General features: G+C 40.8%; 1 protein-coding gene across 3 annotated transcripts in view; it reads left to right on the top strand.

Moving 5' to 3' along the window:
• The first annotated feature begins 1,005 nt into the window (after nucleotides 1-1,005).
• LRRK2 (leucine rich repeat kinase 2) overlaps nucleotides 1,006-19,297 on the top strand; it is a 63,917-nt gene continuing 45,625 nt past the window's right edge. For 2 of the 3 annotated variants that reach the window (XM_003640340.6, XM_040701247.2), the window contains exons 1-9: nucleotides 1,006-1,316; nucleotides 1,395-1,480; nucleotides 5,878-5,984; nucleotides 9,083-9,171; nucleotides 10,542-10,676; nucleotides 12,326-12,460; nucleotides 15,094-15,225; nucleotides 17,467-17,586; nucleotides 18,724-18,848. In XM_003640340.6, the coding sequence (XP_003640388.5) occupies nucleotides 1,157-1,316; nucleotides 1,395-1,480; nucleotides 5,878-5,984; nucleotides 9,083-9,171; nucleotides 10,542-10,676; nucleotides 12,326-12,460; nucleotides 15,094-15,225; nucleotides 17,467-17,586; nucleotides 18,724-18,848 (1,089 nt within the window). In that variant the 5' untranslated portion in view covers nucleotides 1,006-1,156. Of the gene's footprint in view, nucleotides 1,481-5,877; nucleotides 5,985-9,082; nucleotides 9,172-10,541; nucleotides 10,677-12,325; nucleotides 12,461-15,093; nucleotides 15,226-17,466; nucleotides 17,587-18,723; nucleotides 18,849-19,297 lie in introns of all 3 variants that reach the window. The other variant, NM_001287193.3, reaches the window with a different exon arrangement.

The raw sequence follows: 19,297 nt of genomic DNA, 5'->3' as shown, positions 1-19,297 counted from the left end.
CATCAACCACAAGTGAAGCAATGCACGCTCAGGGCAGGAGAACCTTCTTATCTCAGAACGGCAAACTCTCACTGCACAGCTTGGAGTGAAATTTTTACTTCTACGGGCAACAAAGGTTTCTTTTAAACAAACCCACAGACCTAACCAAGCCCATGGGGCCAAAACACTGGCAAGCACGTGCTTTCCTTGGCCAAGGTTAACCTGCTCCACCAGGCCCTCCACATCACCTCAGCTGCCTCACAGCAGCCTCACCTTTCAGGAAAGGCCACAGCTCCCGCCCCACCTTCCACCAAGGAGAATCACTGCATTATAAGGGTTGGAAGGGACCTCTAGATCTCTAGATCATTGAGTCCAAGCCCTGTCTAAAGCAGGTTCCCTACAGTAAGTCACACAGAAAAGTGTCCAGGTGGGTTTTGAAGTCTCTAGGTAAGGGCTCTCCACAACCTCTCCATGCAGTCTGTGCCAGTGCTCTGTCACCCTCACAACGAAGAAGCTCTTCCCCACGTTAGCATAAAGCTTTCTGCATCCCAGTTTTTGCCCATTGCCCGCTGTCCTGTCTGTGGGCACCACTGAAAAGAGCGTGGCCACATCCACTCAACTCCAGCCCTTTAGATAGCTCTAAGTGTTGATGAGATCCCTTCCTGTTGTGTAAGCTACCACATAACAACGCTGCTTTCCTCAAATGCACTAAAGAAAAGCGAAAAAAAAAAAAAAACACCAAAAAGCAACCCACCACCCCACTCACACACCACCCTCAGTCAGCTGCGCCCGCTGCAGGGCTCCCCTCCTATAGCCGGGGGCAGGATGAGGGGAGGAACGCGCTGCTGCCGCTGTGCCATTCTACTGGACGCTCGTGTTATCAATCACTGCAAAAGAGCGGGCCGCCAGCGTGCGGGCCCTTGCGGGAGCCCCCTGCTGGCGACAGCGGTGCTCCCTCCTCACCTCCCTCCCTCCCGCCCGCGGGGTTTGGCCGTGGCCGTGTACCCGGAGCGCGGGGCGGGCGGCGGGAGGGGCGGCCCGAAATAGCCGGGTGAGGCCGGGTGACGCCGCGCGGCCCTGCGAGCGCGCCGGGACGGGCCCGCGTCGTTCGCTCTCCGTCCCCACGGGCCGCGTTGGATGGGGTGAGGCGCCCGGCGCGGGGGACGACGACGCGGCCATGGCCAGCGGCTGCCCCTGGGAGCGGGTGGCGGCGACGGGAGAGGAGGAGGCGCTGAGGAAGCTGCTCGTCCGGCTCCGCAACGTCCAGGAGAGGAAACGGCCGGAGACTCTGGTGCAGACGCTGAGCGACATGCTGGAGTTGGCGGCCCGGCAGAGCGGTAAGGGGCGGCCGCTGCCCGCCTGCCCTCCCGACCCCGCTCCGCCTGGCCCTAACGCAGCTCTCCGTGTCCCCGCAGCTCCGCGGCTGTTCGGCGGCTGCAACGCCCACGTGCCCCTGCTGCTGGTGCTCGACCTGTACGCGGGAGCGGCCGGCGTGCAGCAGGTAACGCTCCTCCCCGTCACCGGGCGCGAGGGGCGCTGTGAGGGCGGCGGCGGCGCGCGGGGTCTGTGGGCTCTTCACGGGCTTATCGTGGAGTCGTCGAATGGTTTGGGCTGGAGGGGACCCTAAAGCCCACCAGCCCCAACCCCTGCCGTGGGCTGACTGCCCCCCACCATCTCAGGCTGCCCAGGGCCCCATCCAACCCGGCCCTGAGTGCCTCCAGGGATGGGGCACCCACAGCTCTATGGGCTGTGCCAGGGCCTCACTGCTCTCTGAGTAAAAACATTTCTTCCTAACATCTAATTTACATCTCCCATCATTTAATTTAAAGCCACTTCTCCTTGTCTCTCATGTAGAAAGTTGTTCCTCTTCCTGTTGATAAGCTCCCCTTAAGTACTGGAAGGCTGCAGTGAGGTCTCCCCAGAGCCATCTCCAGGTTGAACAGCCCCAGCTCCCTCAGCCAGTCTTCATAGGAGAGGTGCTGCAGCCCTCTGATCATCTTCATGGTCTTCTGGACCCACCCCAGCAGCTCCACATCCTTCCTGTGCTGGGGACCCCAGGCCTGGACACGGTAGTCCAGATGGGGCCTCACGAGGGCAGAGCAGAGGGGCACAACCACCTCCCTCTCCCTGCTGGCCACCCCTCTTTTGATGCAGTCCGGGATACAGTTGACTTTCCTTACTGCAAGAGCACAAAGTGCTTTTGGGCTCTTTACTCACTTCTGCACACCTCGCAGGCTTCTGAGCTATCAGAAGTGCCTTCCATTGTATTTCTGATGTGTTGGTGTTTTACCACGGTGACAGAGACTACGAGCAGAATGGCCTAAAGTACATTTTTGCCCATGTGGCCCAATCCTATGGCCAGTTTGTAGGGGAAACATGCCCCGTACCTCAGAGGAGCACCTGCAGCTGAAGCTTCTGCTTGGCTGCTCCTACAAATATTGTCCCTATGCAAATGAGGGATGGCACTTGACCAGCTTGGTGCTGAGCTCACAGTGCTGCTGCTGGGCCCATCCCATGGAGAGCCCCTTACTGGCAGGCATGTATTGAGCTCCTGACTACGCTGTGCCCAAAGAGCATTTACAAACTCCAGATGTGTGCGACTCACTCTCTTTGTGTATTAAGTATATTGGTATGGTTACAAGATTTCTGGCATCCTTTACTTGTTCCCAATTCACAAAACAAATCCTGCTGCATATGCCTCTTAAATAATACTGTTGTGTAAGCTTTTTTTTTTTTAAACTTCATAGACCTTAGCTAGTGATCTGAGCATAAAATTCAGATTAAGATGTGAAAGGTTCATCTAAAGACTGAGTGCTTGTGCAGAGTCTGAAATTTTACGTTGTTTTACTGTAGAATTGTCAGGTTGCTGGGAAATAAAGAAAGATAAAGCAGTATTTTTTTTTTTCAGGATGAAGCATATTAGATATATCACAATTTACAAAACCACTGCTGAGGGGTTCAGGCAAGGAAGTGAAAAACATGAGATTGAAGCACAGCCAGGAGCAGGTCTGAGAGAGCTGCGTGAGGCTCTTAAGGATTCCACTAGAAGGCAGTGATCATCTAGTTCTCATTTTAATAGTGGTATAAATCTCAACTTTAATTTGATTTAATGCAGAACTTTAAAATGACTTCTTTGCATTACTACATTGTACTCAGGCATCAAAACAAAGCTCTAAGACAGTGCAAAGCTCCAATCCGTGCAAAATGCCATGGGCAGCTCTTTCTTCACATTCTGTTATAGTATTTGCAAACACCCACAGTGTCTCAGCAAAGCACTGCCTTCCTTGCTGCACCCACTGCAGCTCATTGCAACCTTTGTGAATACAAAATCCTATGGCAGCAGTGAGATGGCGTGGCCCTGATTTCATTGTAGTCTCTTCATACTGCTAATTAATTTTCATTGAATAAATTGATTGACCCTTTTTTGCTTTTGGCACGGTAATAAAACTGACTCTCATCACAGTGTAAGCACAGCGAGAGCCATATCTGAAATGAGGATTTTCTTTCCCATCCTGTGCTCACCTAGTTGCAAAGCATCGTATGCTATTGCTGTTCCACCAGCTTGTACAGAGTAGGTTTGCTTAACAGCTCAATATTTCAGGTACCAGTGCAAGTCAGGCTATGGGCATAAACCTTACAGGCACCTCTATAAATGGAAAGAGACTGAGCTGTAAGGTCAGTACCACCATGAAGTAAAATAGACATCTTTTAAGTGAACATGGCAGTTTCTTTGTGCAGTTACTGGCTGACACTGACTGGAGTAGGTTAGAAACCGTGGAGCAAAATTTGTATGCACTTGAGGAAAGAGCAGTCAGCAGAGCCTTATTGTGTCACACGGAAAGGTGTGAGCTAATGTCATATAAATTCATTGCATGCTAGAAATGAAAAGGACTTGATTTAAAAATAACAGAGTTTCAGTGCTGCCATCAGCTGTCTCTGTGTGTCGGGGCTGCTCAGATGCTTTTAAGAATATCTTTGTGTTGTGTGCTTTTTTCCTTTCCCTGTAACCTTCAGCGTTTCTGCTATCTAAAAGATCCTTACTTGCTTATGTAACTGTAAATTGATAATAAGCTCTTTGTTATCTCAGGCTGTGATTTTAATATTGTAAAACTGACCGCATATCAGCGGGTCACATGTTTGCTTCTGACTTCCCTGACTCCTCAGTCCTTACAAATGTTTGGCACGCTTGGAGTCACAGCAATCCAAGTAAAAATGATCAATAGAAATATCAATCTCAGAGACCATTCTAGTATAAAAGTTACTTCTGTAAAGTCATTGTGCTGATTTTTTATTGGGTTCTAAACTTAGCAATTACTATGGCAGAAAGTGGCACTTCAAAATCTTTTTAAAGTAGTATACAGGATATCAATTAATGGTCACCTCTGTAATGAGACAGCCTGGACTAGTTGTCCTGACTGCCTGTACTAATTGGTTTACACTTTAACAAGGAGCAAGTCAGCTTGCTGTCTAAGCAAGGGAAGAGTGTGGAAACTGGTTCACAGTTAAGCTCAAACTGCAAGTTTGAGCTAAAGAGTTAAATTGGCTTAAAATATTTGGCTCTGCAAATCTATACTACAACAAAAGCAAAGCTACTGCAGACAGTGTGAACGTAGTGCCTGTGACCTATGAAGTATAAGAACAGAATTCTGTTTCCCCGGGAGCTACATCACCTTTATCACAGACTTGCCAATGCTGTCATGAAAGCTGCCAAGTTTCTGGTCTGTGCTGCTCATGTCTCTTGTCTTTCATGCTGCAGGGTTAGAGATCACAGAACCTCTCTGAACTCTGCAGTTATGCAGTTACACTCCATGGAAAAGGCCGCTTACTTTCCTGATTTTGGTAGCTGTCTTGTCTCGACCCCTTTGCTTTATGTAACTTCTACTGAAATCTGGTTTAATTGTGCTTATTGTTTTTGAGCTATACCTAGATTATAGAATCATAGAATGACTTGGGTTGGAAGGGACCCCAAGGATCATCATGTTCCAACCCCCCTGCCACAGGGAGAGTTATCTTCTGCTTTAACCCTATTCTTACAGCACACAGTTCTACTTGTTCTACTTCCACTTTTTGTTCTTTTTTTTTTCTTTTTTTTTTAATATGGCCAGGAAACCTTTATGCTTTGTTTCCATTCCTATTTGTAAAATCCATTCTATCTTGAACTTTTGACATTTTCCAGCTCTCTTCCTCTCTTTCAGTACAGCGGAGTTTTCTTGTTCATCAGCTAATTTTTTTTTGCATGGATTTTGCTCAGTGCTATCATCTGCATGTTCAGTTTTATCAGCCTGAAGGCTGATATGCCCAACATGTTGTCATAATGATAGAGACCATTGTTCCAGTATCAGGGAACAGGGAACAGATTTCTCCAACATGAAGAACCAAAAAGGAGCATTTTTTTCAGTTTATTTATCTTGTCTATTTTCAGCATTATTTTCAGATATTTGAAAGTCAAGGCACTTAACTTAGAGTGATAGTTTTCAAAAACAAATGCATCTTTTCTCCTTACCATTTGCAATTAAGCATCAAATTCTTATGGCGAGTGCTGTGCTTCAATGAAGTTGGAATAGCTGTAATAGTCCAGTGATCTTTAGTGGCCCATGATGCAATACTACGGATCTCCTATCCTTTTTTACCTCTCAAAATCTCTTATGTGTGTGTTCTCTAGCCTCAAGCAGTGGAAGTTGGTGTGTTGCTACAAGTGATGCACTGAGAATCATTAGCATATGTTTTACTTTCAGCTCTTAACTTTTTACGTCCTTTGTCTTGTGTTAATGAATTATCCCTCATTTAGCTAGGTATCTTTTCAGAACATGTATCTTCTGAAAGCCAGGGCATTAAAACACAACACTTAGGTTCCAAATGGAGTATCTGTTCTACAACAGCTGTGTTTTTATTTTACAGATGGGTTGGTCGCTTCTTTGCAAATTGATAGAAATTTGTCCAAGTACTCTACAGAACATAGCTCTTAAGGATGTTGGAAAGGACTGGGAAGTACTGGGTGTTCACCAGTAAGTATGTTGTATGCAAAGAGTCTTTCAAAATATTTTATATCACGGCAGCATAAATATGCAATAAAATGCACTTATGTAAAGTTATTACATAAAGATTTTTATGGATTTCTTCAGGTTTTACAATAAAAGACTCGCACAAGCAGGGGTCTTGTCTGTGTGTATAAATTACCTGATGGGGGGAATATAGAAAACTGAGCCAGGCTCCTCTCTGAGATGTGACAGTGATAGGACAAGAAGCATGGAGCACAAATTGAAATAGAGAAAATTCCTCTTAAACATTAAAAAACCCAGTCAATTGTTTTTTAATACTTTGAGATTGATCAAACACTGGAACGAGTTGCCCAGAGAGGCTGTAAAGTCCTAAGCCTTGGAGACATTCGGAACCTGACTGTCCATGGCTTTGAACAATCAGCTATAATTGACCCTGTGCTGGGGACAGGAGATGAATTAAGAGATCTTCTGAGGTCCTTGCCAATATCAGTGATTCTGGGATGCTGTGGCTGTGAAGATGTTTTATTTTAATAGACAGTATCACCTGGACAGTTTTGTGTATGTGTTATTCACAAATATGATGTGTTATGTCCACAAATCTCAAGTGGTATAAATCAAGACAGGGTATTTCTCACACCTGATCATAGTTGTCTGAAAATAAAGTATTTAAAGTAGTCACCTCAACTACCTGTGAAGTCAGAGGACACTGTTACCTTCAGAAGATGATTCTTTCCATCGTTGCAGTAAGTAATGCTAAAGCAAGGCATGCTTGGATTTGAACATGGCCATATCTCTCCAGTGGCTGCTGAGGGAGCCTAACCAAAAGTGGCTGTGTTTAGATGGGATGAACACTGGCAGAGGTTAACTGAAGTTGTTCCATGACACAAATGCTAGCTGCAGATGCAGGTATAATACAAAAGTGAGGGAAGGGCTTGGTTTGGTGTTCTCCTGCTTTGACAGGTTGCCTTGTTCAAGGCAGATAATGACAGCAAGGAGCTACAGCCCTATGACTCCACTGCCCTTCCTTAGAAAGGCTGCTATTGTTATGTCACTTGCATGAAGTTGTGGTATGTCTGTTGTGGTTTTTTTTTTTAATGGTGGCTAGAGTACAGAGTCAGCAGGGGCATGAACTGCCTGTTGGAAAGCACAAGTGATTTTTTGTTGCTTTTCATGAACAATAAATAACTGAGGTGAAGCTGTACCCAGCTGGTTAAGATTTCTTTGGCAGGCTTGTTAATTAACTTACTTACTCTGGGAGGTACAGTAACTCTAAAGATACTGTTTATCCTTTGGTCCCTGGAAAATTACTCCTGTTTCGAGCTGGTATTTCACACGGTCTCCTATTGTGGGTTAGACACCCACACCTGTTGTGAGTTAAGCACCATATAGCCACCTGCGTGCTCCTTCCAGTGGGACTGGGAAGAGAATCAGAGGGGCAAAAGTGAGAAAACTCATCATTTGAGATAGACATTGCAATAAGTAAAAGAGTAAAAATCAATAAAAGAAGGCAAATGGCATAAAAGCAATAATTTGCCACCAGTCCACCAATGCCCAGCCAGTCCCCAAGCAACAGCAACCCTTGGCAAACTTCCCCCAGTTGTATTGCTGAACATGACATTACATGGTGTGCAGTATCTCTTTGGTCAGTTCAGGAGAGCTGTTTTGGCTGCATTCCCTCCCAGTGTATTGTCCACAGCTGATTACAGAGCAAGGAGGTAAAGAAATCTTCATGCTACAGTTTCTACATGGGTATGCATGTACGCTCACGCCTGCAAATAGACAATAAAGTGCATTAGAAATGCCTAAGACTACATTTTAATCAGGAGGTTAAGGAACCACATTTATGGGTGTTAGTTACTCTACCAGCTTGGTTAGGGTGGCTCCTTGTTTTTGTTGATTCATCACCCAGATACTCAGTCCATCCACTTGGGCTGTACGCTTGGCCAAGAATTTGCCTTGGGACTGAAAAGCCAGTATCCAAAGTGGGCATAGAGAAACTTCAGGGAGGAATCTATTCTGAGTTTGAAGTATGGGGGGGGGGGGTAATAAAGCATTTGCATTTAGTTGGATTTTATTTTCCATTCTTAAGCTAGTCCACAGACAATATTTTTTCTAGCCCTAGTCTGTGTACTTTGATCATCACAGCTACTACAGTAGTGCTCCCAAAGAGGAGAGATTTATGGTAGCAACATCAGAGTACGGCGAGAAAAGAAATAGAGCTTTTAATAAAAAATAAATTTTAAACATGAGGAAATAAATACAAAGAGGAAATGTAATCATCCTAGCTGATAAAGTTAGGCATTAACAAGGCACACAACATCATCATTATTCAATGTGTGGCCCACTGCCTTATTTTTGATACCTTATCTGAAAACTGGCCTATTAATTTCTTCTTGGCTTTTCTTTGCATTCATCAATATTGCCTAGAGCTTTACAATCTTCTTCAAAGAGGAGTTATTACAGATTTGAGGTCACCGTCTTAATAAGTGATGTTAGAAGCATCAACTGATTTTTAGGGGCCTAATATGATACATGCTCTGGATTTTTCAGAGTAACTACCATTGCTCGACTCTCTTAGTGTTTAAGAATTCAGCTTTATTTGACTCTACTTGCAACATTTCAGAGGTTAATATCCACGGATTTCAAGTTGTCTCACCCAGAAAGGAGAGAGTGTACAATTGCCAGTCAGTGAAACACTTGGTAGTGATTTGTCCAGCATCACATCAGTGCTGTAGGACAGAACCTTAGAGAGGGTACAATTCTCCAGGATGCTGTTCAAATTCTTTAGCTGAGAAATTGCTTTTTCTCTCCCAGAAAATCCTTCATCATTCACTGTAACTTCACCCTTGCAACAAACACTGCCATACCATCTACAGCCTGCTGCACCCCATGGCCCTGCTTTCTGTAGAATACTGTTCTGGATAAAACTTGTCTCCTGTAGAATTAATAGAAGTATACACATTTAATTAGAAGTTAAATGTCTTTAAAAACTGCTGCTAATTTCTATAACTGTTCTTATTTGTTCTTTTTTTAAGTAACTGATGAAAAAAGTATGTTAGTATTTCTTTATCTATAACTCTTTTTTTTATTATTATTATTTTTAGGCAGATTCTTAAAATGCTCACAGTCCACAAAGGAAATGTAAATCTCTCAGTAATAGGACTAAAAACATTAAATCTACTCCTGGTGTCAGGTATTGTCTGTTTATTTTCCTACTTTATCTCAGCCTTTAAAACACAGAACTGTGGTATTAGTTGTGTGACCATACTCTTTGCCCTGGTTTGTCTCTTTTACTCTCCAAAGTCATTTGTACTCATATGCAAAGTAATACCAGTACTGTTTTGCACCTTTTTTGATCTAGGTAGAAAGGAATCTTCTAATTGCAAGGCCACGAGGAGCGTGGCTGATTAATTTTGCCAGCTTGTTATTAGCATAGACACAAATGCTAATATAATTAAGTTAAATAAGTAAGAGCTTATTCTTCCTTAGCAAAGTATAAACTTGGTGACAATCTGACTTGATTCCTTTAGTACTGGTTTGTGGATTTGAAAGGAGTAAGTCATCTCTGCTGTATTTGTTATTCTGCTCTCTAGGGACCCAATCTTACCAGATACTGAGACCTTTTTTCACATTCCTAAACTGTTGAAATTAAAGAGAGACTGCAAGGGAGTTATTCTGCTAACTTTATTCATGGTAGCCTACAATACTAAATTATTGTTCAAATAGGAATGTTTCCGCTGATTTTAGAAAACATTAGATTCAGCCTCGTTTACACAATAAAGATTAGACTTTATTTTAGGTAGTTAAAGCTCATCTGGCTGTCCAGGTTTCTGATACAAGCAGCAGAATGAGTCAGGCACATTCAGAAAATGCTGCACGCTGTTGATTTGTCTGTTCTTTAAGATTGTTACCTCATGAACCTGAATTCCTCTTAATTATAGACTTAGACTCTCATTCCAACTATCTTAATTCAGAAGAAATATTTCAAATTGTACCTTGTCACATTGTCAGAGGAGGCTGCTAGTATTCTTTTTGTCTCTAAGTCCAAAAACTTGAACTGCACTCTAGCTGGAAGTGATAAGCCTCAATGGCCAAGACAGTGCAAATAGGATTTCATGATACAGATGGACAAATGTCGTGGTTCACCCCATTTGCTTTCCTCTGTAAATGTATTCCAACTCTCTTAATTGCAGCAATTTTATTTGTCAGTGAAATTCTTCAGCTTGAAAGAAGAGTCTTTTCGAATTGGTTAATTTTCCACCACTTTAGCAAGTTGGATTGGCTCACTGAGAGGTCTGACAGGTGCCAATGCAAAGTCGAAGCAGGAGTGTAGAGGGGAAACAATCCTTTTTTGCCAGTAATGTTTTGGAACATACCAATTGTATTCTGAAATATGACCTTAAGAAATAACAGCCTCCTCTGTTATACAAAAACCTGGATTTGAGCCACCTGAGTACATCTTAAGGACAAAATTAAAGACTTGGGGATTTTAATGGTTAAGTACAGTGCTTCAATAAACACGTTGAGAATACATCAGCTCAACATATAATCTCTTCTATTTAGATGTAATTGCTTTCCTGCTCCTGGAGGAAGAAGTGGATGTGTTTTCCCTGGTATTTAATGCCATGCACACTTTCCCTAAAAATGAAGAGATCCAGCAACATGGATGTAGAGCATTATACAAGCTTTTTGAAAAAGGTATTTGTATCTTGTGTGTTATTAAATTAGGGAAATGTTTAGGTTGGGATGGGACTGCGGATACTTATTTAACTGAAAAAAAAAAAGAATTCTTACATTTCAGATTAAGCTTATTAAATGTGTTCTTTGAAAGAGCTCAAAACAGGTTTTCTAGGCAGTATCACAAAACTTCTGAATTAGATAAATGAGTATGAAAAATGTTGCTGCATTTCTAACTGATGGGATTCAAAGTTAGGAACAATGGAACGAAGAGCAGTGACATTTGATTTTGATTCACAACATGCACGGTTGCTTATTTAAAGACTGATAAATGCTAGCTTGCCAGGAAGGTGTGAACAAGTCTAAAAACAATCAAATCTTTGCACTTCAGAGAAAATACATCCTTCTGCTTTTGATCCTGATAGTACTAACATTAAGTATGTATCTGTGCATACTGTACATACATATCTGTACTGCGTTTCTTTGGAGGGATTATGTCACTGTATATTGAATTTCTACAAAGTTTTTCCGAACTGCATATGTGTAATGGCCAAAAATGCTATTGTTGTAAGCAGTTTTTCTTTGTATTGAATTTCTGGCTTAAAAATAAATATTGAGAAATACTACTACTACTGCTACAATTGCTGTACTCTTATCCTTCAAAGACAGTCTCCAGTTCTTCAGATCTCTTCTTTCTGGCACCATTTTATGTTGCTTCTTTTTCTAGGTCTTCCTCCCACATGTGTGCCTGGAACTATTTTCTGCTTTTCTTTATCTCTTTCAGTCTCCCCAAATACCTTCATCCTGCCATACTTTTTTCCTCAGACTCCACAGATGCTTCAACTTCTTAGTCATTTTCTGTGTATGCTTTTTATAAGAAGTTCTTGATTTCTACAGATCTACAAATTGTTCTGGATATGGACCTACATACCTTCTTCTCAATAGCAATACTAATACAAGTTCCCTGGCTGCCCTTGGCTATTTTTACCTGACTTTCAGACACTTTCTCAGTTATCACAATGTGAATGTTTGTACCTTTATCATGACCCTGATTCAGAAAATGATTCTGCTCAAAAAATTTAAAGCATGGTGTTTGTTCTCCACCTGGATCACTGCACAAACTGGTTCACTGCACAGCTGCAGCTCTGTCAGCACAAATGATAGGGGGCACTGATGAAAAAACCTTAAGCTATTATTACAATGAAGGTAAGATATTATTAGAGCATGGTTGTAGTCTTTATGGAGAGAACTCCATTATCAAAAAAGTTGATAATTGAAATAAAATCTTGGAGCATATGAAATGACATTCCATCACTGTTTTCACTGTGTTCCATTATTTACATGCAGTCTGGGTGAGGAACACCTGAACTTTGTTCTGTGAAAAAGACTGAAAGGCATTTTTGCAAAATAATCATAAGAAAGCATTTAACAGTCAGAACTCAGTTACAGAAAATGTAGTCCAGAAAAAGCTCCTAGTAAAGTGGCTCAGTTTTTGTAGAAGGAATCTTAATTGAGGAAAATGGAGAGTACAGGTGTGGAGAGTACTTATGAAACACATGTTCCATAGAAAAGAAATATAAGGAAACTTTATAAAAACAATTATATTTTCTCATCTTGTATCAGAATATGAATTATTTCCTCAAAACATACTGTCTTCCTTTTCATTTTAGTTCCAGAAGAGCAGCTGACTGAATTTGTTGAAAGCAAAGATCATATGATCATACTGGATGTATTTAAAGAGTTTCCAGAGAAAGAAGAGGTGATTCTTCCTGCACTTTATTCATTACATTCCTTAGCTGGTCCACGTAAGTGCATTATTGAAAATCATTCTTCCCATATCTTGCATCAGCTCGCCTCACTGCCTGGTAGTCTTTCGGTGACTGTGAAGAAAATAACACTTCCGTGTCTCTCTAGAGAAAAACTGATGTTAATGCTGCAAAAATGATGACTCATTTTGCCGGAGGGTACAGCTTTGCAGAGAGAATTGGTTGGGAGTGGTCAGGCAAAACACTTTTCTGTTTTCTGTGGGAAATACTGACTTGTAATTTTAAATGAGACTTTCTCCTTTTCAGCCATTCTTATAGTGATTAAATCTCCCATAAAGAATCTTTCTTCTGCTCAGAATAAGTGGTAACTAAGATACTTGCCATGGTTGTAGGGGTTAAATTTCAAGTGCTCTGCCTTTTAAAAATGATTGAATAATAAGGTCTATTTACTGACCAAATGTATATTCACGAGTTTATGTAGCCTGTAAGGAACATTGCTGGCAGAGGCTATTCCACAGGGGAAGATTTCCCATACACTCCAGTGCAGGGCATGGCTGAGAAATGGTGTTTGGCTCAAGCACCCCTCTCTGATCATTCAGTAATGTCTGCAATGAGGAACACGGGTAGCACTGCACACATTATGGAGTCTCGTGGTGCTTCATACATCCTGTCCATTTGTATAGGAAGCATGCTGGCCCAGAGAATGCCATAAAACAGGAACTAGACTGTAGTTTCCCACATTTCATCAGACTCCAAGCTGTTTAGTTTCTCATTCACATGCTTTTGCTTCTCCAACATGTGTCTAAAAATTAAGCATTCCTTAAGCCAGAAATAATTGTACCTTAATCCGGAAGTTATTGCCATGACAAAGATTTGGTTCAAGGTAGGTGTTCTTTTTAGAGAAGCCACCTTGGAGAAAATCATTCAGTACACACACAGGCTTTGTTCCAGCTCATATGTCATAAGAAATGGAAGGGTGGCAGTTTATCCCAGTGCTGTACAAGAACTCTTTCTAATCAGTCATCTTGACTAAATGGGAAAATGCTTTACTGCCAGCTGTCCACCAAAGTCTATAGGGAAGTGATGTATCACATGAGTTTTGCCATTTAAATGTTAGTCGGTCATTGGCATCTGTCCAGGCTTCTCCTATGTTTAATGGGGAGAAACAGGCACCTCCAGTGGAAATTCTACCTCAGGCTAACAGAGGTACCTGTTGCTCCCTGAGTTAGGAACTGCTCAGATCTCCTCATCAGTTTCTGTGAGATCCTTGATGTCCAAGTTTTGGACTGTGTATGTAGCACTACTTTAATCTTGCAGGACGTAAATATGCACTTAATTATGCTTTCTCTGTCATCAACAATTTTAGAATCTTATGAATATTTTAATATATTGGTTACCACCTGTGAATTGATGACTTCCTGTAAAGTGTGCAAAACTTTAAAAGGTATTTTCCAGTTAAGAATGACATTACTAAACCACCATTACCTTAAAAGCATTGTGAAAAGTACCTTCCTTTACTAACAGAGTGATTCAGAAATGCTTCTCACCAGAACTTCCTGTTTTGATTTGCAGAATATCATTATATACAGGAACGCCAAGCTGTTGGAAAGAATATTAAGAAAGTTGATAGACTTCTGTAGAGCAGATCTGACTCTTTGGGAGTCAGTGACAGGTTTCTCTTTCATTTGTTGGGGCCTGGATTTTGTCCAACATTATCTCTTGCAAGGATGCTTCCGTGCACGGTGTTTTTAATTACTGCAACGCTATTTTGTTTTTAATTACTAAATGCAAGATTGCTGTCCTCTATAGAAAAGGATGCATTCCATCATTTTACTGGGTAGTTTGACTGTCTCATTGATTTCTCTCTCTGACATGCATAATAAGCTGTAAATAGGGTGAAGTGACTGAGCCCTGGCACATGCTGGCCGGTGAGGCTGTGGAATCTCTGTCCTTGGAGATAATCTAAAGCCATTTGGTCATGGTTCTGGCTCAGGGTGATCCTGCTCAATCAGAGAGGTTGTTCCAGTTGAACTCAGAAGTCCCTTTCAATCTCAACCGTTATTTGATTCTGTGAAATACAGAATTTGAACTGACTTTCAAAATATTATAGGAGCATTAGATGAATATTTCTTTGCCCTCAATACATAATAGTCATACAGTAGAACTGATTTGAACCAAATTTAGACATGGTGACTTTCACTCTAAAAATGAAAGAAAACAAAAGAGGAACATGGTTTAAACAAATAAATAACATCTATTAGAAAAGAGAATTCTACATTGTTTCCCAACTGTTTGCCTCTGGGAATATTTATCATAATACTGTAAGATGTCATATTGAACTAATATTTATACATGTGTTCATCTTTAAGAAAAAATTTACATACAAATAGTTACTGAGGAGATTCCTGTTACATGGCATGTTGTGAAATGGAACTAATCCATGGAAGTTATTATGGACTCTGAACTTAATGATTATTTCCAAGTGTTGGTAGTCATTAATGCTTTCTACAGCAAGACTAAGAAAAAAGAAACCACCACCCTTTTCTCAAATTGCAAGCAAAAATTGAAACACAGAACCCATTTTTGAAATCTATTTAATGAAAGTCCCTATTACAACCTAATGACTTCTTTTTTTTCCTCTTAAGAAGTAATTTTTGTTTCTGTTTCTTTAGCCAGCAATGTTGAAGTGCTCATGTCTGGAAATGTTCGCTGCTACAATGTTATAGTAGAAATGATGAAAAATTTCCCCAATAGTGAAACTGTTCAGGAAGTGTGTTGCTGCTTGTTGCATAAGCTTACATTGGGTAAGTTCACAATTTTATTTTATTTATTTATTTTGGTCAGCTTAGTCTAACTGTGTAAGAATCAGAGTTACTGACGCCTAGTGTTAAAGCCAACTACAGCTGCTGTTCCAGTTATTCTTCAGGGTGTGAATTGCTCTATATGTCTAACAATGTAAAGCTGTTGAGGTAACACAGTAACGGTCAGTATCGAATCTTTTGGTGATAAATGTTAGTAACTATGACAGAAGCTGCCAGAAAGGCTGAGAGAGAAAAGAAGAGTTTGCAGATCAATAGATCTCCCATTCTTTATAACATTCTTTTAGAGTGGAAGAAAAATGCTTCTAAATGTATTTTTGAAGTGGTAGTGCTGGATGTGTGAGAACTTGCTGCTGCTATGGAATGATATGAGAAGCGATCCCCAGGGCTGTGTTTTTCCTCCTATGTTCAAAGACCTGTGCTTCATTCATTCCTGCTCAGTTGTGGTGCCTGCCTCGGGGCCCCCTGCCTGCAGCCATGAGAGAAGCAGTTTGCTGGACTTCCCTTGGCTTTGGTACTTTGTTCATCTCAGCTAACAAGTGCTGGTGACACATCAAGCAAAATAATAATGTCTAAAAGGGATTTGATATACCTCTTTTCAGCCCTGTGCTATCGCTTGCTGTTGTTGTAAGCTGATCTGAGCAGTTGCTAAGGATTATGTAATAGGAAGTTCAAATGAAAATAAATATATTTTTCTCTCTACTGTTTTTAAGAAGACTGAGTAGCAGCTGGAGTAGCCTCTGCTGCATGGCAGGTTCCTCATCACTCAGCCAAGGTCTTTCTCATGAGTTAGACTTCCCACTTCTTGCAGGTGGTGGCCTGAAGCTGCCGCAGGTGCACAGATCCTCTTAATCAAATCAATCTCATCCCGTCACCATCTGTTTCCTCTCCTTCATGCAGATATTGTACAGAATACAGATCAAACTTGAGTGCAACCCAGAGCAACTTCCACTTCCCCTCCAGAAAGCCAAATAAACATTTAAAGAAAGTGTGGTGGCTTCTGAGGTGGTATTTGCAGCTCTTTGGCAAGAGGTGATGTTACCCCTGAGCAGCTTCCTGTGCAAGGCAACTGAATGGTAACAGAATGGGGACAGAGCAGCTCTGTTGACATGCTATGATCCTGCCCTATGTGCAATCAACCCGATTTCATGGCCTCTGTCAGGCTGGAACATGCATTTGTCACGAGTGTTTACTGACCAGCAAGTAATAGTGGCAGTTAAACAGCCACGAGATCTGTTACTTCTTCTTTCAGCTTAACAGATGCCTTTCCTCTTGATAAGCTGCCACTCTGGGAGGGATATGGGAAGAGGTGTCCACAGCAGCAGGCAGGGAGGGAAACAAGCGTGAAGTTGCTAGGTTCTGGCTTGGTTCCTGCCAACCACGTGAGACTGGTAAAGAAGTGGGATTAGTTCTTCTTGTGTGTGTAATTCCATTCTTGAAGCTCAAATACAGGTATTTCTCAAGTACTTGCGAAACACTGATACAGATTTGAATTTCACCTTTCATGCTGCTAGTGTGATTCTCATTGTTATGAACTATGGTTAAAATTAAATATCAAAATAGAAACCGTAGCTATTGAGCTGTATTTTACCAATGAGCATTGCTGTATTATGTGTGACATTTGTTTTCACAGTAAATTGAGAAGTTATTTTATTTTTCTTGCTTTCATTTGTGGAATTCCTTATATTCAACATACAATATGTACCGTATAGCTTATGATAAAAGCTGTGCTTTAAATACATTTATCATTAAAAGCTAGTTCTTTCTACTGTTCCACAATGTCTGCGTTCAGGATTTACAAAGGTACATTTGATCTATTTGACAAGGATAAAATCAGAAGGTAAAGCAGGGTTAAAACGCTCTCTTGAAGGATAAATCAAATCATTGTAGGAATTCAAGACCATGATTGCTTTTGCTTCCTGGCAGGAAGTCTGCAAGTGATACAGACTGTATCCTTCGTATTTTGCTGTCAGCATATATTTCATTTTGCATTAAACCTCATTCTTTTTATTAAAACAACAAAAACATCACAAAGAACTTAGATCCCAGTTCTTTTTCTTTGTCCTGTTCTTTCCTCATACAAAATAACGTTATGTGAATACCCCTAAAAATACATCAAATGTTTGCTACACAAAGTTTTTGCATTACGTGTTGAGAAATTTATGCTAAATGTGTGTAAAACTAGGTGTGTGTTTATGTTCACTTAATATCTTAATCTATTTTCAGGAAACTTTTTCAATATCCTTGTGTTACATAAGGTTCCAGAAGTCATTGTGAAGGCTGTGAAAACGTATTCTGAAAATGCAAAGTTACAGGCTGCAGCTCTCAGTTGTTTAGCTCTTCTCAGTGAGTAAATTCATTTCTAAATACATAAATACATTACTTAGTTAGGAAATTGGGAGATCAATGTTTTAATATTTAATATTTAATTTCCTGTCGTTCTTAATTCCATTTCTTTAACGTGAAAGCCTCAAATAAGATAGCTTTGATTTTCTGCATGCTTAATTAAGGTTTACTTTGTTAACATGATAGTATGACATTCTTGTGTTCATGCCATATTGAGCTGGGAAGTCACACTGAGAGATCCTAACAGGGCAACCTCCTTGTTCATAGGCAAATGTTGGATAATTCCTTCTTAATAAAAAAATTCTAGAAACAACAGTGCTACTTTGATGCCATGTTTGCCATGTACAGCAGTACTCATATTGTGCCAGTGGATTGCAACACTAACTCAGAGCTTGTGCTTGAGTTCAGAAATCAATTAAAATGCTTAACCTTTTCCTTGAGTACGCCGCAGTTGCTATTTTTAAACAGAAGTTTGTCAGCCAGTGGCAAAAAGCCGATACTGTGAGTCTTTGAGAAATACAGAAGTCACTAGAAATGCTGTGTAGCAGTCCACAAAAAAGCAAATATTAGAAATCATCACGCACTCCTGTAAGCTTCAAATAATGTAGTCAATCTTGATACATTTTTAAATGCTGAAAATCACAGGTATAGGATGATTTATTTTACATTTTTTTGCATTTTGTGAGACCAAATATTTCTCTCAGCAACTTCAATTTGTGTTTTTAAATGGCTTCACTCTTCAGAGTGAAGATGTCTCTATGATAGGTGGCTATGTGCAAGTGAGCCACAATTAAATATTTTGTGTATGTTGTTCTGTATGTAAATACATAATATAACATAACACGTATGTGCAGGTCTTTTCAGAACCTCAGCCTTGACTGATATGTAATTACCTAATTACAGATACACTAAAGTACTACATAAGAAATTTTTTTGTTACCTTTATAGCCCTAAAGACAATTTTCAATTCTGTCACAGAATTTATGTCAAAAGACTTCCCCTTCCCTAGAAAACATTAGCCCTCCAACTGACTTTTCCACATAGACGATGTGAGTAGCTCTGTGACTTCAGGAAGGTTAAGACGTAAGTGTTTTGTCTTTACATTAAGATTTGATTGCAAATATCTTGTATTTCAAGCTGAAACAATATTCTTAAACCGAGACTTAGAGGAAAGAAAAGAAGAGGAGGAAGAAGAAAAATTATGCTGGTTGGAAGCATGTTACAGAGCATTAGAACTGCACCGAAAACATACAGATGTACTGGTGAGAATTTCTGAATAATAAGGGTGTGGAAAGACTGCATTACTCATTAAATAGAATGTGTAGGAACAGTTGTCTCCCCTGTATCCTCAAACAAGTAAGGCCTCAGAGACTGGATCAGCTTATAGGAAAAAATCTTTCTGTTTTTGCCATTCTTACCTTTGTTCACCTCAACCAGTTTCAGTTGCTCCTTTGGATCACATGCAGTCAGATTATTGAGAATTACTACCTGGGACCTTGGTCATACAAAAACTTGTTGGCAGCAAAACAAAGACCCATCGAAAGAAGACTTAATGTTGGTCTAAAATGAATCTCAAAATAAAAAACGGATAATGAGAGTGTGGCACATGCTTGTAACTCTGGCCTACCCCAACTGGCAAGGAATGTGCCAGTCAGTACTTTGTTGTATTTCCAATAAAGCCACTTGTATCTTTTCACAGAATCATAGAATG

Source organism: Gallus gallus, chromosome 1 (genome assembly GCF_016699485.2).
Source record: "Gallus gallus isolate bGalGal1 chromosome 1, bGalGal1.mat.broiler.GRCg7b, whole genome shotgun sequence".
In the NCBI taxonomy this organism is placed as follows: domain Eukaryota; kingdom Metazoa; phylum Chordata; class Aves; order Galliformes; family Phasianidae; genus Gallus; species Gallus gallus.
Note: the sequence above shows the minus strand (reverse complement) of the source record. Positions and strands in the feature narration are given on the sequence as shown.